At 36.9% G+C, this 14,276-nt stretch overlaps 1 protein-coding gene across 2 annotated transcripts; it reads right to left on the bottom strand.

The window, feature by feature from the left end:
• Window positions 1-3,147: 3,147 nt before the first annotated feature.
• On the bottom strand, window positions 3,148-13,320 carry LOC111653415 (septin-5-like). 2 transcript variants are annotated; one of them, XM_023404021.2, is made up of 12 exons: window positions 12,763-13,204; window positions 11,321-11,644; window positions 10,781-10,877; window positions 10,574-10,660; window positions 10,344-10,467; window positions 10,044-10,178; window positions 8,963-9,080; window positions 8,659-8,760; window positions 7,996-8,092; window positions 7,614-7,776; window positions 6,927-7,026; window positions 3,148-5,253 (listed from the first exon to the last, which is right to left on the bottom strand). In XM_023404021.2, the coding sequence occupies exons 1-12, from the start codon at window positions 13,009-13,011 to the stop codon at window positions 5,185-5,187; spliced, it is 1,665 nt and encodes a 554-aa protein (XP_023259789.1). In that variant the 5' UTR covers window positions 13,012-13,204; the 3' UTR covers window positions 3,148-5,184. The 2 variants fall into 2 exon arrangements, with proteins under 2 accessions (XP_023259789.1, XP_023259787.1); XM_023404019.2 differs by lacking the exon at window positions 3,148-5,253 and having other exon boundaries at window positions 5,856-7,026; window positions 12,763-13,320.
• Between the last annotated feature and the right edge of the window lie 956 nt (window positions 13,321-14,276).

Genomic DNA, 14,276 nt, shown 5'->3' with positions numbered 1-14,276 from the left:
TTGTTCTATGCCTTAGCATACTATGTTGTTTTTATGACTTTTTATGCCCTAATAAACTATGATGTTTTTTTGACGTTCTTTGCCATTCTATACCATGACGTTTTTTGTCAATTTTATGGGATACTATACTATGACGTTTTTTGTCATTTTTATGACTTATTATACTCATTTGTTCTATGCCTTAGCATACTATGTTGTTCTTATGACTTGTTATGTCTTAATATACTATGATAATTTTTTTACGTTTCATGCCATACTATACTATGATGTTTTTTGGCATTTTTATGACTTAATATACTCTGTTGTTCTATGCCCTAGCATACTATGTTGTTTTTATGACTTTTTATGCCTTAATAAACTATGATGTTTTTTTGACGTTTTATGCCATACTATACTATGACGTTTTTTGTCAATTTCATGCCTCAATATACTATGTTGTTTTTTGGCATTTTTATGAATTAATATACTCTGTTGTTCTATGCCTTAGCATACTATGTTGTTTTTATGACTTTTTATGCCCTAATAAACTATGATGTTTTTTTGACGTTCTTTGCCATTCTATACCATGACGTTTTTTTGTCAATTTTATGGGTTACTATACTATGACGTTTTTTGGCATTTTTATGACTTATTATACTCTGTTATTCTATGCCTTAGCATACTATCTTGTTTTTATGACTTTTTATGCCTTAATATACGATGATGTTTTTTTTGACGTTTTATGCCATACTATACTATGACGTTTTTTGTCAATTTTATGCCTCAATATACTATGTTGTTTTTGGCATTTTTATGACTTAATATACTCATTTGTTCTATGCCTTAGCATACTATGTTGTTTTTATGACTTTTTATGCCTTACTATACGATGATGTTTTTTTGACGTTTTATGCCATACTATACCATGACGTTTTTTTTACATTTTTTGCCTTTCTATACTATGACGTTTTTTGACATATTTTGCCTACCTATACTATGACGTTTTTTGACATTTTTATGACTTACTATATTATAACATTTTCTTTTACATTTTTTGCCTTACTATACTATGACATATTAATGCCTTACTATACTGTGATGTTTTTTTCCCTGTTTTTGCACCTTACATGACGTTTTTTGAGGTTCTTAAGCCTTTCTACACTATGACGTTTTTTGACATATTTATCCCTTATTATGCTATGGCATTTTTTAACATTTTTTGTCTTACTATACCATTACTTATTTATGCCTTACTTTATTATGGAATTTTTTTGACATATTTTGCCTTACTATACTATGACGTTTTTTTGACATATTTTGCCTTACTATACTGTGATGTTTTTTGACCCCTTTGGCCTTACAATACTATGACGTTTTTATCCCTTACTATACTATGACCTTTTCTAACATTTTTTGTCTTCACGTTTTTTTGACATTTTTTGCCTTACAATGACGTTTTTTGACACTTTTTGCCCTACTGTACTATGACGTTTTTCTTGCCTTACTATACTATGATGTTTTTTGACATTTTATTGCCTTACTATACTGTGATGTTTTTTTGACATATTGTGCGCTAATTTACTATGACGTTTTTATGCCGTACTATACCATGACATTTTTTTTTTACATCTTTATGCCTTACTATACTATGACGTTCTTTTGATACTTTTTGCCTTCCTATACTATGACGTTTTCATGCCTTACTATAATGTTGCCTTGTTATGATGTTTTTCTACGTTTTTGTGCCTTACATGGCGTTTTTTGAGGTTTTTGTGCCTTACATGACGTTTTTTGAGGTTTTTAAGCCTTACTATACCTTAACATATTCATCCCTTACTATAATATGACATTTTTTGAGGTTTTATGATTCATGACGTTTTTTGACGTTTTCATGCCTTAATATACTATGACGTTTTTTGACGTTTTTATGATTACTATATTATGATTGTTTTTTCATTTTTTGCCTTACTATAGTATGACATTTTCATGCCTTACTATACTATGACGTTTCATGACATTTTTAGCCTTATTATCATATGACACTTTTTGATGGTTTCATGTCTTCCTATAGTACAATGTTTTTTGATATTTTTTGTCTTAGTATACTATGACGTTTTGTGACGTTTTTTGTCTTATTATACTATGACGTTTTATGTCATAGTATACTATGAAATTTTTTGACATTTTTAGCCTGACTAAATTAACATGTTTTTATGCCTTAGTTTATTATGAGTTTTTTTTTTTGATTTATTGCCTTAGTTTACTATGACGTTTCCTGGCATTTTTATGACTTACTATACTATGATGTTTTTGACGTTTTTACGCGTTATCATACTACGTTTCTATGCCTTACTATTCTATGACGTTTTTTGACATTTTTTTCCAAACCATACTATGTTTTCATGCCTTACTATACTATGACCTTTTTTTACTTTTTCATGCCATACAATACTATGTATTATGAATGTTTGACATTTTTTGCCTTACGTTTTAAACATTTTTTTCCTTACTATACTATGACGTTTTTACCTTACTAGACAATAACTTTTTTATGACTCACTATAGTATGACTTTTTATGCCTTACTATACTATGATGTTTCTTAATGCCTTAGTATAATATGTCATGTTTTGACTTTTCATCCCATCAGATAGATGTCAAATCCATCAAAGGCAGCAACTAGTCACACAATAAAGATTTGTTTTACAAGTTCTAGAAGGGTCTATATTTTAACCTAAATGTTTAATGGGCCGCACAAGCTAATTAATCATTTATTTATAGGCATTTATCAGCCTTTGATGAAGCAGCTGCCTTCAAGTCAGAAATCCGTTCACAAAAGTTCAAAATTTTACTTCAAAATATACAATTGCTAATTACATATTTTGTTCATTTTTTTAAGGTATAAATATACTATAAGTAAAATGAACCCAGACAGAATTTTTTTTATTACATGCAAGTAAGTTAGTGCTGACTAATTCCTCCTTTGTTAACTGTTAAGCTATGTTACTATGTGCTAAGCATGAGGGTGGAAATATATTGCTTTTGGGTTTTGTGGAAGCCAGTGATACAGGAAACATTGCATGGATAGAGGAAAGAAATGCCTCCAATAAATATCAGCAAATTCTGGATGCAAATATCCTCCAGTCAGTGAAGAATGAAAAGAAAAATCTGAAGCTTTTCACTTTAATAAAAAAAAACAAACAAATGTAATTTGCACATGTGCCCAGGTGTTTGCATACAACTGTAATCCATTGTTTGAACTGATGAAAATCTAATTCAGGATTAGTTGATTAAATTTTGTGACAGCTTAAAAACTCATTTATTAAAATCAAGTCATAGCATTCAGTTCTTCTTTTGTTTTCACTAAATAAAGCAAAACCCGATGTATGATGGAGACATGAAATTATATTCATATTTTATTACAATATTAGAATTTGTACATATTGTCCTCTCCATCTGCATTTCATTTATAAATTTATTACATAAATATACTCCAAAAAGTAGAATAACAAAAGACAAATTTAATATAAAACAAACAAATTAAGAAAAGAGGAAGAAAAAGAAATACCTGACTCTAGGACAGAAGCTCAAGGAATGTTTTTTTTTTTTTTTTTTAAAACAAAGGTCACATGACACAGCAGAGTCATCTCGTTTCCAAAAAAATAAGGTTTGTACTTGCAACATGAAAACAATTAGCAAAAGAGTCAAGTTCATTCACTAATTCTGATCATTGCTCTTGGCTTTGATAAGTTATTCCAAAACAATATTCTTCATGTCAATACAAAACAAAACTCACACTTTGAAAAGGAAAATTTAGGACAATTAAGTTTGCCATTGTTGGCCTTGGTTATAAGATAAACGTTAAGGTTAGCACATGTCCAACATATGAGTTCCCTTCAAGTGAGGAAATTGTAACAAAAAAAAAAAAAAAAAAACCCAAAAAAATACAACTCATCTCAATTTATTTCCCGTGACAGTTGAGAGTCTACATATTTTCATTGCCCATAAATAACCTTATGGTCACTACATTGATCTGCAATCTGAGTAACCTTTATAAAACACATGCAAAAATAAATAGACTGCATGGCCTCTAATGCAACCCTTCCCTTGGACAGCTCAGTTCATGCAAAACAAAGGTCTTGTCTTATCATCTCTGACCATAATAGGTGTCATCAGCTCTCACATGTGACCTCTTGATGGTTCTGTCATGATACAGCCACGTATGAGATGAAGTGATTCTGAAACAACTCTGCTTTGGGGAATTCTCCAAATAATAAAGGTCTTCTCGTCATTTAAAAAGTTGTATTATTTTAAATGTTTATATGGAAATCAGTAAGCAGTGGTTTCTAATGTGAGTTAAGACTGGCTGACGTTGAGCAGAGCTGCTTACATCCATGCTCTCAGGCAGCGGAGGTGGCAACTATGATAAACATGCAGACACTAATCAAACAAAATTTAAATTAAAAAAATCATTGTGTAAAGATTTGACCAAATTAACCAAGAGGAACCTCTACATAAAACAAATTTTCATACATAATGTTGAACAGTGTTGTAAGGAGTAGTTAAATAAAACCAGGAACACGTTCAGTAAAAGATGAAAAACAGTAGAAAAAATGTTTATGAGTGTAATATAGAAAATTAAATTATGACAGTATATATGCATTTTGGCCTATAAGGATAATAAAAATAAACACTTGCACCAGAAAAGCGTGCTTATAAAAAATCTGAGCAGGTCACCAGTACTTAGATGTAAACCTCATAAACACCTTTTGTAAAAAAATAAAATAAAACAACAACCCTGTGATCATGTGGCTAAATAAAGTTCAGATATGTGAACTAACCCTCAAACTAGAGAAAGATTTATCCAAGCAAACATCAAACCTGTCCATTTTTTAAAATATTTTTGACAGAACAGAACAGAACAGTGAAGAGGAGGCGGGTTGAGTGCTTTGCAGCAGTGGTGCCATTAATGTCAGAGATTCTGGAGAGGATAAAGGGAGTCATTAAACTGCAAATGTCAGATCATCTTACTACCTCCTCGCAGGTCCCTGATCCATGTGTAATGTGCTGCTGATGAGGTTGAGTGGTGGTTGGGTGGACATGTAGGGATGTCAATGTTCTAGAGAGGAATAAAGGTTTCCTGGGTGTGTGTTTCTTTTAATCCCAGTGAACGAGAGACATGTACACCTTTGACTGGTGTACTGATTTAATATGTGTCTTTCTGAGTGTGCATTTGATCCTGGATCCTCTGGAGCATCTCCTGCATCCGTCGCAACTGTGAGAAGAGATGAGATGAGTGTTAGTACCACAGTTTGATGTGACACATCTATTATTTTACACATCCACTATTACATTTCTGGCAGTACGAAGTCTGAACATGTCAACAGGCTGTGCAGTCTTTTATACAAGCTAATTATTTACACATGACTGCACAGACAACAAATCAATAACACTCAGGAGATGAGTCTGTTCTTTCCAGATCACGTGACCTGTGCTGGCAGATGGCAGGGAACCTCTGGTTCCTCTTCACCTACACTACAAAATATTTAATATTATAAAAGCTGCATTTCAGGATATTAAAATATACTCATATCAGTTAGCAGATTTTGTATTATTTTCTGTGAAAAGTCAAATTCATATAGTTGTTGTGGATTTGCTGGAAACTGGCAAAAGTTAAGCAACACAACACAATAATTTGATTGTCAGTTTCAGTTGTTAGCGATTGTACTGTGCTGTGATTGTACTTGTGCAGTACATTATATGGGCTGACTATAACATCCATTTCCACATTCCCAACAGACTGAGATAGTATGACGTTACAGTAATAATTCAGTAATATTGGTTAGAAAAACCCCAAATAAAACAAAAAAAAACAACTGAGGACAAATGATCTCTTTATTTGACAAAATAAATGATTTAAATAGGGAAGAGGAAAAGAACTTGAAAGAAACATTAACACCATGTACAATGATGTATGTCTGCTTCAGTTACCTAACTGGAAAATAATCACAGTGACTGGGGTCATAATGTATGTGAAGAATTAAAATATTAGGAACATGAAAGGAATAATATCTCAACTAATAACATTTCCCCTAAGAGTATTCCTTCTAACCAAAACCTAATCTTCTTATTTTTCTGCCAAATAAACAATTATATCATATTTCATACTGTTTTTATTTAGCCCATGAATATAATTACTGGGGTGCTGAAAATAATTGTTGAATTCTTTCCTTAGGTGTTTGCACTGCACTGGGAGTGTTGAACCAACCATGGAACAAGTTTATTAACCCAGGGCTAAAAGCAGTTCTAACTCTTTCAAAGGTGGGATTATAATTTTTCTCAGCTCAAGGTAAAATCTGGGGCTATAGAAACTGCCCAAAAGTTGAAAAACCTGGCAATGTTCTACATATGATGACCTCTATGGATTAAAACCTCCACTGGCTCCTGCTCCCTGGGTAAATGTCTAATTTTATGATGAGTATAAAGGAACATATTCAACATATTCAGTGTTGTGCAAAATTAGAGGTTGCCAGGATGTAACCTTAAGTGCACAGCTGCTAGAAGGTGGAGCACATATAAAATAGAAGTAATTATGCTTTAAGTTCCTGTGGCAAACTCTTTTCCTACCCTGAGTTCAAAGGTCCAGAGGACTTGGGAGGACAGGGGGAGAAGAGATTTGAATGTATAATTACACCAATTCATGTTTTTGAGGCTACTCATTGTCAGCTTCAGAAAACATGACATGAGTGTGCATCATAGAAAGATTATATTTAAATAAAATATGTGAGTTAAAGACACTCAGAGAGCTTCATCTTCTGCCTGATCTAAGTGTGTCTCTGGCTTAGGATGAGCGTCTGAGTGCCCATGCTGGTCAAAACTGTGTTCAGACTTGTGGTTGTGACCATGGTGGTGCTGGTGTGACTCCAGTTCATGGTCTGCGTGCCGTACCTCCTCATCTTTCTCTCGGATGAGCTTTTCTGTCTCACTGTCCGTCACTCCAGGCACCACGGGGATTGGGAAGTCTGTACCACTCTCCCTGGTTAGTTTACTGCAGAGAGATACACAGTGTAGAGTTCAACATTTAATATTTACAGTCAGTTTTTGATTTTAATTTTTCATGTTTATTTCAATTTATTTTCAAGGCTGAAACTCTACTGATCACAATCATCACAAGCATCAAAACTATAATCTGCACACACAACATGTAAGGTAACTAAAATCTGCCTTTAGGCACCAAGTGATGTGTAATCAGCTGCTGAAGTCTGTCTAACTAATGCTGTTGACAAACCTCTAACACAATACACCAAAAAACATCAGGAGCTTGTGTGTGCCTGTGTGGATAAATATAGGATAAACCCTTAGCCATTAAATGCATGGAAAAGCAAGGATAAATATCTGATTAATGCAAGGCTGTGAATTAAACAAGTAATGATTACTTGTTTAAGAAATAAAACCTATCGTTTAATTAAAATCACTACCTTCTCTACAAAAATATTATTTTATTATCTCTATCTTTATCTTGGCGTTTAATATTGAATTCTTCTACACTTCAAATCTGTGTGTGAAATCCACCAAAATAAAAGAGAGTGTAGTTCTGTGTTTCCATGTGTGTCCTCTGCTTCAGTGTGAGCATACTTGCGGTTACGTTCCTTCACGACCATGCGGGTCATGCTCTGGATACACTGGGCTCTGTAGTTCTCGTAGTGGGTCTCCCGTGTCACGTCCTTGAGATCTTGCATGTGTGTGCGAACGAGCATGTTCCTCAGCTTCACGAAATCACAGTGTGCCGAGTTCTCCACTGTAAACAACAGTGTGAAGGTCAATTTCAGCAATATATTGAGTGTTCTTCAAAAACTCCAAATGCTAAATCACTGCCATTGTCATTAGCAGCTATACAAAAACGTATGCAGTGTCTCTAAAGGCTTAAGATGCTACAAATGATCTTGTTAATGTTTTTTTATATTCTCTTCCTACAAATCAAACCTTAACTTGCGATGGACTTGGAGAATGGGTTTACCTTCTACGATGCCCCAGGGATACAGACGGCCCCGCACCCTTTTCCCTTTGGCCTCCACTACTGTGTTGCTGCCAATTACTGCAAAGGGAATGCTTTCCTTTTGGGGAGAACAGAGAGGGTCATAAAATTAAAAAAGGTGTTTCAAAAATATCTGGCAGCGGAGGGTGTAGATGAGTCGACTGGTGCAGTACTGAGTGGTGCAGTGCAGATGTGTTCATGACGTTTTGTTTTTTCGTTCCACACTTGCCTCCTCAGTGCCTTTGTCCTGTTCTCTAGAACATCTTTCCTTTTCTTCCTGATCTCTGTTTAATGTCATTTGGAGTAATAATTGATATTTTTTTAACCTCCAACTGTTTAACATTAAACACTGACTTACTTCATTTTCAAACCTTACCATTATTTTTTCTATCTCTTATTCCCATTTTTTAACACAATGCTTTCATCAGAGGCTACTCAAGGTCAGAAGAAGTCAGTAGTGGAGTGACGATCAAGGTCATGTATTATATGGTCTGTAAATTCAAATTAACATGATTAGGACAATAACATAGTTTTGTGTCTAAAAACTGAAATCCTGTTTTTCATTTGTTGTTGTTTGTTATCGTGTGAGCATCCAGTTTTCAGATGTTTTCATTTGATGCTGTGCCCCCCGTGCTTTGACTCTACCTTCAGCTCGAGGTCCTGCTGCTTGAATTCCTCGTCTTCGTCAGAGTCACAGTCAGGGAACTGGTATATCTTGATACCATATTGCTCAATCTCCTCTCTGATCTACATGGAAACATAGGCAGGAGAGAGTACAGAGTGAAATTATGTTTCCAATGTAAAAGTGTGAGTAATATGATCAGTGATGACACGTGTGAAGACTTCTTTCATGAAGAAACAAATGCATCTCTGCTGTGTAATTGCAGTTTCAATAATGGGATGAAACACAAGTACAGATCAACAGTTTATTGATTGAGATCTGTCTTACCTTGATTTTCTTTTTCTTCACCTCACTCGGGGTGAGTGTGTCGGCTTTGGCCAGAACAGGGACGATGTTAACCTTCTCATGGAGAGCTTTCATAAATTCCACATCCAAAGGCCGAAGGCTAGATGACACACAACACATACATAATGATACACAATACTCTCTATATGTAAGAAATTAACAATTTTTTAATATGAGGTGATATTTTTCAACCATTTATTTAGTTCATAGACAATTCCATAAATGCTGATGGACAGTCATTGGACGTTTTCCCGATAGTCATCCAGATGTGACTTTTTGTCGTTTTGACATTTGTTTTTAGCCTCATTTTGAACCAACTGTGAATTCATTTAGACTCGATTTCTAATTGTATCTTGATAATGTGAAGACACTGATTTGCCATAAATTTTTAGGCAATAACGCAATGTCTTTGGCAAATTGAATGATCGATCGGTGGTGGAAGAGGTTTGCTCTCTGAGTGACCTCTCACTGTGGTATGTGATGAGTAATGACTGAGGCTTATCAACAGAGGGAGCAGTTTCTCCATCACTGTGACTTTGAAAATTGCACTGCAGCATTACTCTAGGTTTATGGTATATTACTTGCTTAATGAGCGCAGTAATGTGGAACAGTGCATGTGCATAAATGCGCTGAAAAGTACCACATCAGCACTCAGCACAAACATTTGATTAGAGGAAAAGCGCTGCACCAGATGTAAATTCACCTGAAGGCAGCAGGGATCTGCTCTACTCTGGGGCAAGAGCCCGCTGCATTAACAATTTATGGGGCTGAACGCACTGCAAGTAAACACTAGATATTTACAGTAAATCTCAATTACTCAAGTTGATGTGTGTTCTTAGGACAAAGGATGTGAATACACATGCAAGCAGCTCTGATGTATGTTTTTTTAAGGGAAAGTGAAGGTAATGGAAACATTAGCTTCTCCTCATTCTTAGCTGGAGTCTGATTATGATGTAAATACCAGCACCGAAAATGTCATACTGTGGTAAAGGGGTTAATTTTCCCCATTAAAAGAGAGGGAGGGCTAACTAATCCCTGGAGGAGCAATACAGCTTTGTCATACCCATGACCAAAGGGTGAGATGAAATAGAGGCAGCAGTGTACGCGGTTGTCCTGGATGTTCTTGCGATTGAGGCCACTCTCGTCCCTGAAGTACTGCTCGAACTGCTGGTCGATGTAGTCAGCCACTGACTTCCAGCTACAGCAGAAACATACACAGGGACATTCAGTCGCTGAGGCAACAGCTGCACTATTGCACATGACTTTTTTAACTACAGCAGAGTTCAAATGAGGTTATACAGCTGTACTCATAGGTTAATTTAGATTGAGGCCATGTTATTCATTGAAGATATTTGACATGTACCATTCAGTGTTGTTCACAGCATCCCCAAACCCAGGGGTGTCCACAATGGTGAGCTTTAGTTTAACACCTTTCTCTTCTATATCCACTGTGTGTTTGGTGATTTCTACTGTTTGTGTGATTCGCTCTAGAGGACAGACACAAACAGACCACTGCTTTTAATATGAGCCACGATATATTGTGGAACAAATATTTACAGGAAAAATTTGTATCAAAAGCTGAAGCTTCCTCACCTTCAGCATTGAGCAGCTTCCTATCTTTGTAAAGATCTGTAAGAAACAGACTGTTGACCAGAGTGGACTTTCCCAGGCCAGACTCCCCTTCAAACAAAGAACAACAAAGACAAAAGGAGTCAGGTTAGGACTGTGTGTTTAGCACTTTTGAAAGTTGAAGGCTCGGCTTAGGATCAAATTTCTGCTAATGTGCAGACAAGGATTTACCTGCCACCATGAGTGTGAAGTCAAATCCTTTCTTGACTGACTTGCGATGCACCTGGTTTGGCAATGTTGCAAAACCAACATATTCCTTGTCCTGGTCCTAAAAATGCAGACAACGATAAAAACACACCTTAGCATGTACATATGACTGTGTAAAAAAAATTTTCAACGCGGTTATCAACAACTCCAAAAATTTGGTTGTCCCATTCACTTTCCCACAAGTAGACACCTAAATAAAGTCAACAACCCAACAAGAGCAAAAAGCAATGCTACCATCTCAGAGTATCAAATACAACCTGTTTCACCAGAAGAAACATCAGCAAAATCAACTTTAAAAGAAAGAAAACTACTTAAAGCAACATTATTTAAGATTTTGTACAATCTCGCACAAGCTCTGTCACATACTATGAATTGCATCCATCAGTCTGAAGATGAACTGTTCAGCACATAACAACACATAGCCAGCTTTGACTTGAAAGTCGAACTAAACTACACAGATCCTGTTCATCCTCTGGGTTTTTTGGCTGGACCCCCTTGTGTTACCTCATTATTGCTGTAAGGGTCAAATCGACCCCAGGGGCTCTTGGGCCTGGATGGACTGATGGGGGGCGGCAAGTCAAACTCCACACTTCTGCTCTGCGGCAAACTGGGGTCTGAACCTGAATCTGACTGCACCCTACCCGCCACAGGGGGCTGCAAATAAGATGGAGTGTGGGAGTGGTCTTCGCCCTCAGCTTCCCTGTCTGCATCATGAGGCTCAGGGTCATGATGGTGATGGTGGGGCTTGTGGTCATGGTCATGCCCTCCTTGGTGGTGAGAGTCTTGCATAATGTTCTCCACCTCTGAGTCATCAGAATGGCTTGAATGCTAGAGAGACGTCATGGTTGAAGCGGGTGGATGAGACGGTGAGGAGAACATGTTGGAAAAAAAATAGAGGGTGGAGATGCAAAGATAGGTAGAGGGAAGAGGAAAGGTACAGAGACGATGTAGAAAGGAAGGGATAGAGATCCAGGGAGCAGAAAATGCACACTTTTAGAAACGATTGTAACATTTTATAGTGACGGAAAATAATTTTTGGTTTTAAAGTTTATAGAGGAGACACAGACTAATGAAAAAATATTACTGAGGCAAAATGAATTACAATGTTGAAGTCTGACAAAAATAAAGTGCCCGCTTAAAGTGTCAGAGAAGATGCTGTTTTGCTAACATAAAGTTAAAATATAATCTCAGTATTGCACTTTAGCAAAATATTGATTTGAAAAGATGCTTCTTGTCTATCATTGTCTGACGGACAAGATAAAGACAAAATACAGACAAAAGGTAAGAAAACTGCTTAATCACTTTCTATCATTTTTAATGAGGATGGTGAACGATAACACCAGGCATCTATCTCAGTGGGTTTGTATGTTGTTGCATTTCTGCGAAAATAATATTCAATGAGCCTTAATACTTAGGCATAAATTTAATTGTACATTTCTGGAAGCAGAGAGTAATGTGCCATCAATTTTTCCTACATCTCTGACCACTTCATAAATTTTGCAGGGCCTATGTGAGGCAAAACACTGTCTTTATGGTTGTTATTTGACGACAATATCAGTCATTAGGTACATATTTTATTATTCATTCCCAGATTTCCAGGCGTAATACACACTAAGATGTCAAAATAAAAAATAACAAAGTAAAGCTTTTCCTGTAAGAGGATACACAGCTGAAGTGTAAGCTGCTGTGCATACTCCAGTTACCACAGCTCTCCAAGTCCCACAGACATACAGTAAGTCTCCCGGCTAGTCGAGTACAAAGATAAATAATGCAGTGACCCTCAGAAAGCAATGAGGCCATTTAAATTCAGCTGTAGGGCCTTACTGTGACTCTGCACTCACGTTATGTTTATGCACTATACATGAGCTGAGGGTTAAGAGTAGCATGGTTTTATAGACGGAGAGTAAAATGGAGAGTTTAGGAGTTTTGGTGGGTGTCACCAGTACCTGTTCAGCATCATGGTTCCTGCTGTGATTAGGGGAAGCAGGGCAGGAGTCCTGCTCATCTGATGAAGAGTGAGCCTCATGGTCACTGTCCTCCATTGCAACTGGGGCAATAGTGCACTCTGCAATCTCCAACCAGAAGGGAGGATGCATGAGGAGAGATTCATGAGGGTAAGGAAAAAAAAAAGGGGGGGAGGGGGCAAGAAGGGAGAAGGACCCCCAGAAAGTCCACCATGAGGAAATTAGGTGCATGAAGTTCAGGAGCCAGGAGCAGTATGACAGGAGGAGTGAATGTGTTCAGGCGAGACACATGAAGACAAGAAGGAAGATGGAACAAATATTAAATGATTAAACAAAGGCAAAGCAAGGACATATGAAACAACATACCATGTGCACACAGGAAATGGTATGATTGCAGAGCAGATAAGACGAGTGCTTTGTTGAGTAACCAGTAAGATGATTGACGGATGCATAATGGCATTTTGAGGGCAGTTGTTTCCGCAGTCCAACCTGGCCTCCTGCCGTTACAGCACTGCCTAAAGTTATTAGTTCCTCTGATACCATCCTAGTCAGTGATTCAGGCACCAACAAAATGCTCCACTCCAGCCGATGCCAGTGCCAGCAGATAAGACTAAATGGCCTAGCTGCATAATGCAGAGAATCATTCAAAGTTTCATGAACATTTGAAAACCAAAGTAAAACTCACTGATACAAACGTCTGTCTAAAGAGAATTCATTTAGCTCTTATTCCCTTACATGTTATCTTTACTGGAGACCACTAGAAACCTGATGCAAGTTTCATATCCTTCTATTACTGTTAAAAAGCTTCTCTCGTAATCGTAAAAAAATATTTTCTGTCATCACTTCGTGGTTTTCTTTGCCCTCCATCCATGGTCTACAGTTTTAATTATGCTGTATTCAGAGCTTCAGGGCAGAGAAGAAATTGATAATTTCACAGTTTAGGAAAACAGTGACCTGCTTTCCTGTGCTACAACCAAAGCACTGAGATCAATGTCCCACATGGTGGATCCTATGACCTACATAGAATATATAGTCGATCGCAAAGCTCTGACAGCTTTGGAGCAGAAACACACGAAGGTTTATCATTCAGTTTCTTACCTTTTCCCCCTAAATTTTGGTGCATTAAAACAGACTTTTAGCAATATCAGCTGTAATCTCTCAGTAAAATCAAAACTCACACTATTACAGAAACAACATCAAAGCACAAACCAATTCTTCCTCAGAAAAGTGGATCATAAAAGTTGCAACACAACCATGCTCACCATCCCTCCATGCAGGGCCTCACCTCCTCTCTTGCAATGCCTCACCTGTGGTACCTTTTACCAGAGTGTAAAGTCTCTTCTTCTTGCCTCTGTGTAAACTGCTCTTCATGCCCACTCCAGCAGGCAGCAGGAAGCAGAGACCAGAGGCTCCAGCATTTATACGTCTCTGTCCCAGAGGACACAGTGTCCTTCAGCCCCATCGAGCTAGTCAGTGCCCCGGGGAACTGATCAGCA

This window comes from Seriola lalandi, unplaced genomic scaffold (genome assembly GCF_002814215.2).
Source record: "Seriola lalandi dorsalis isolate HSWRI2012SDOR001 ecotype SW California unplaced genomic scaffold, Sedor1 jcf7180002054200, whole genome shotgun sequence".
Classification (NCBI taxonomy): Eukaryota; Metazoa; Chordata; class Actinopteri; order Carangiformes; family Carangidae; genus Seriola; species Seriola lalandi.
This window is presented reverse-complemented; position numbering and strand designations above follow the sequence as displayed.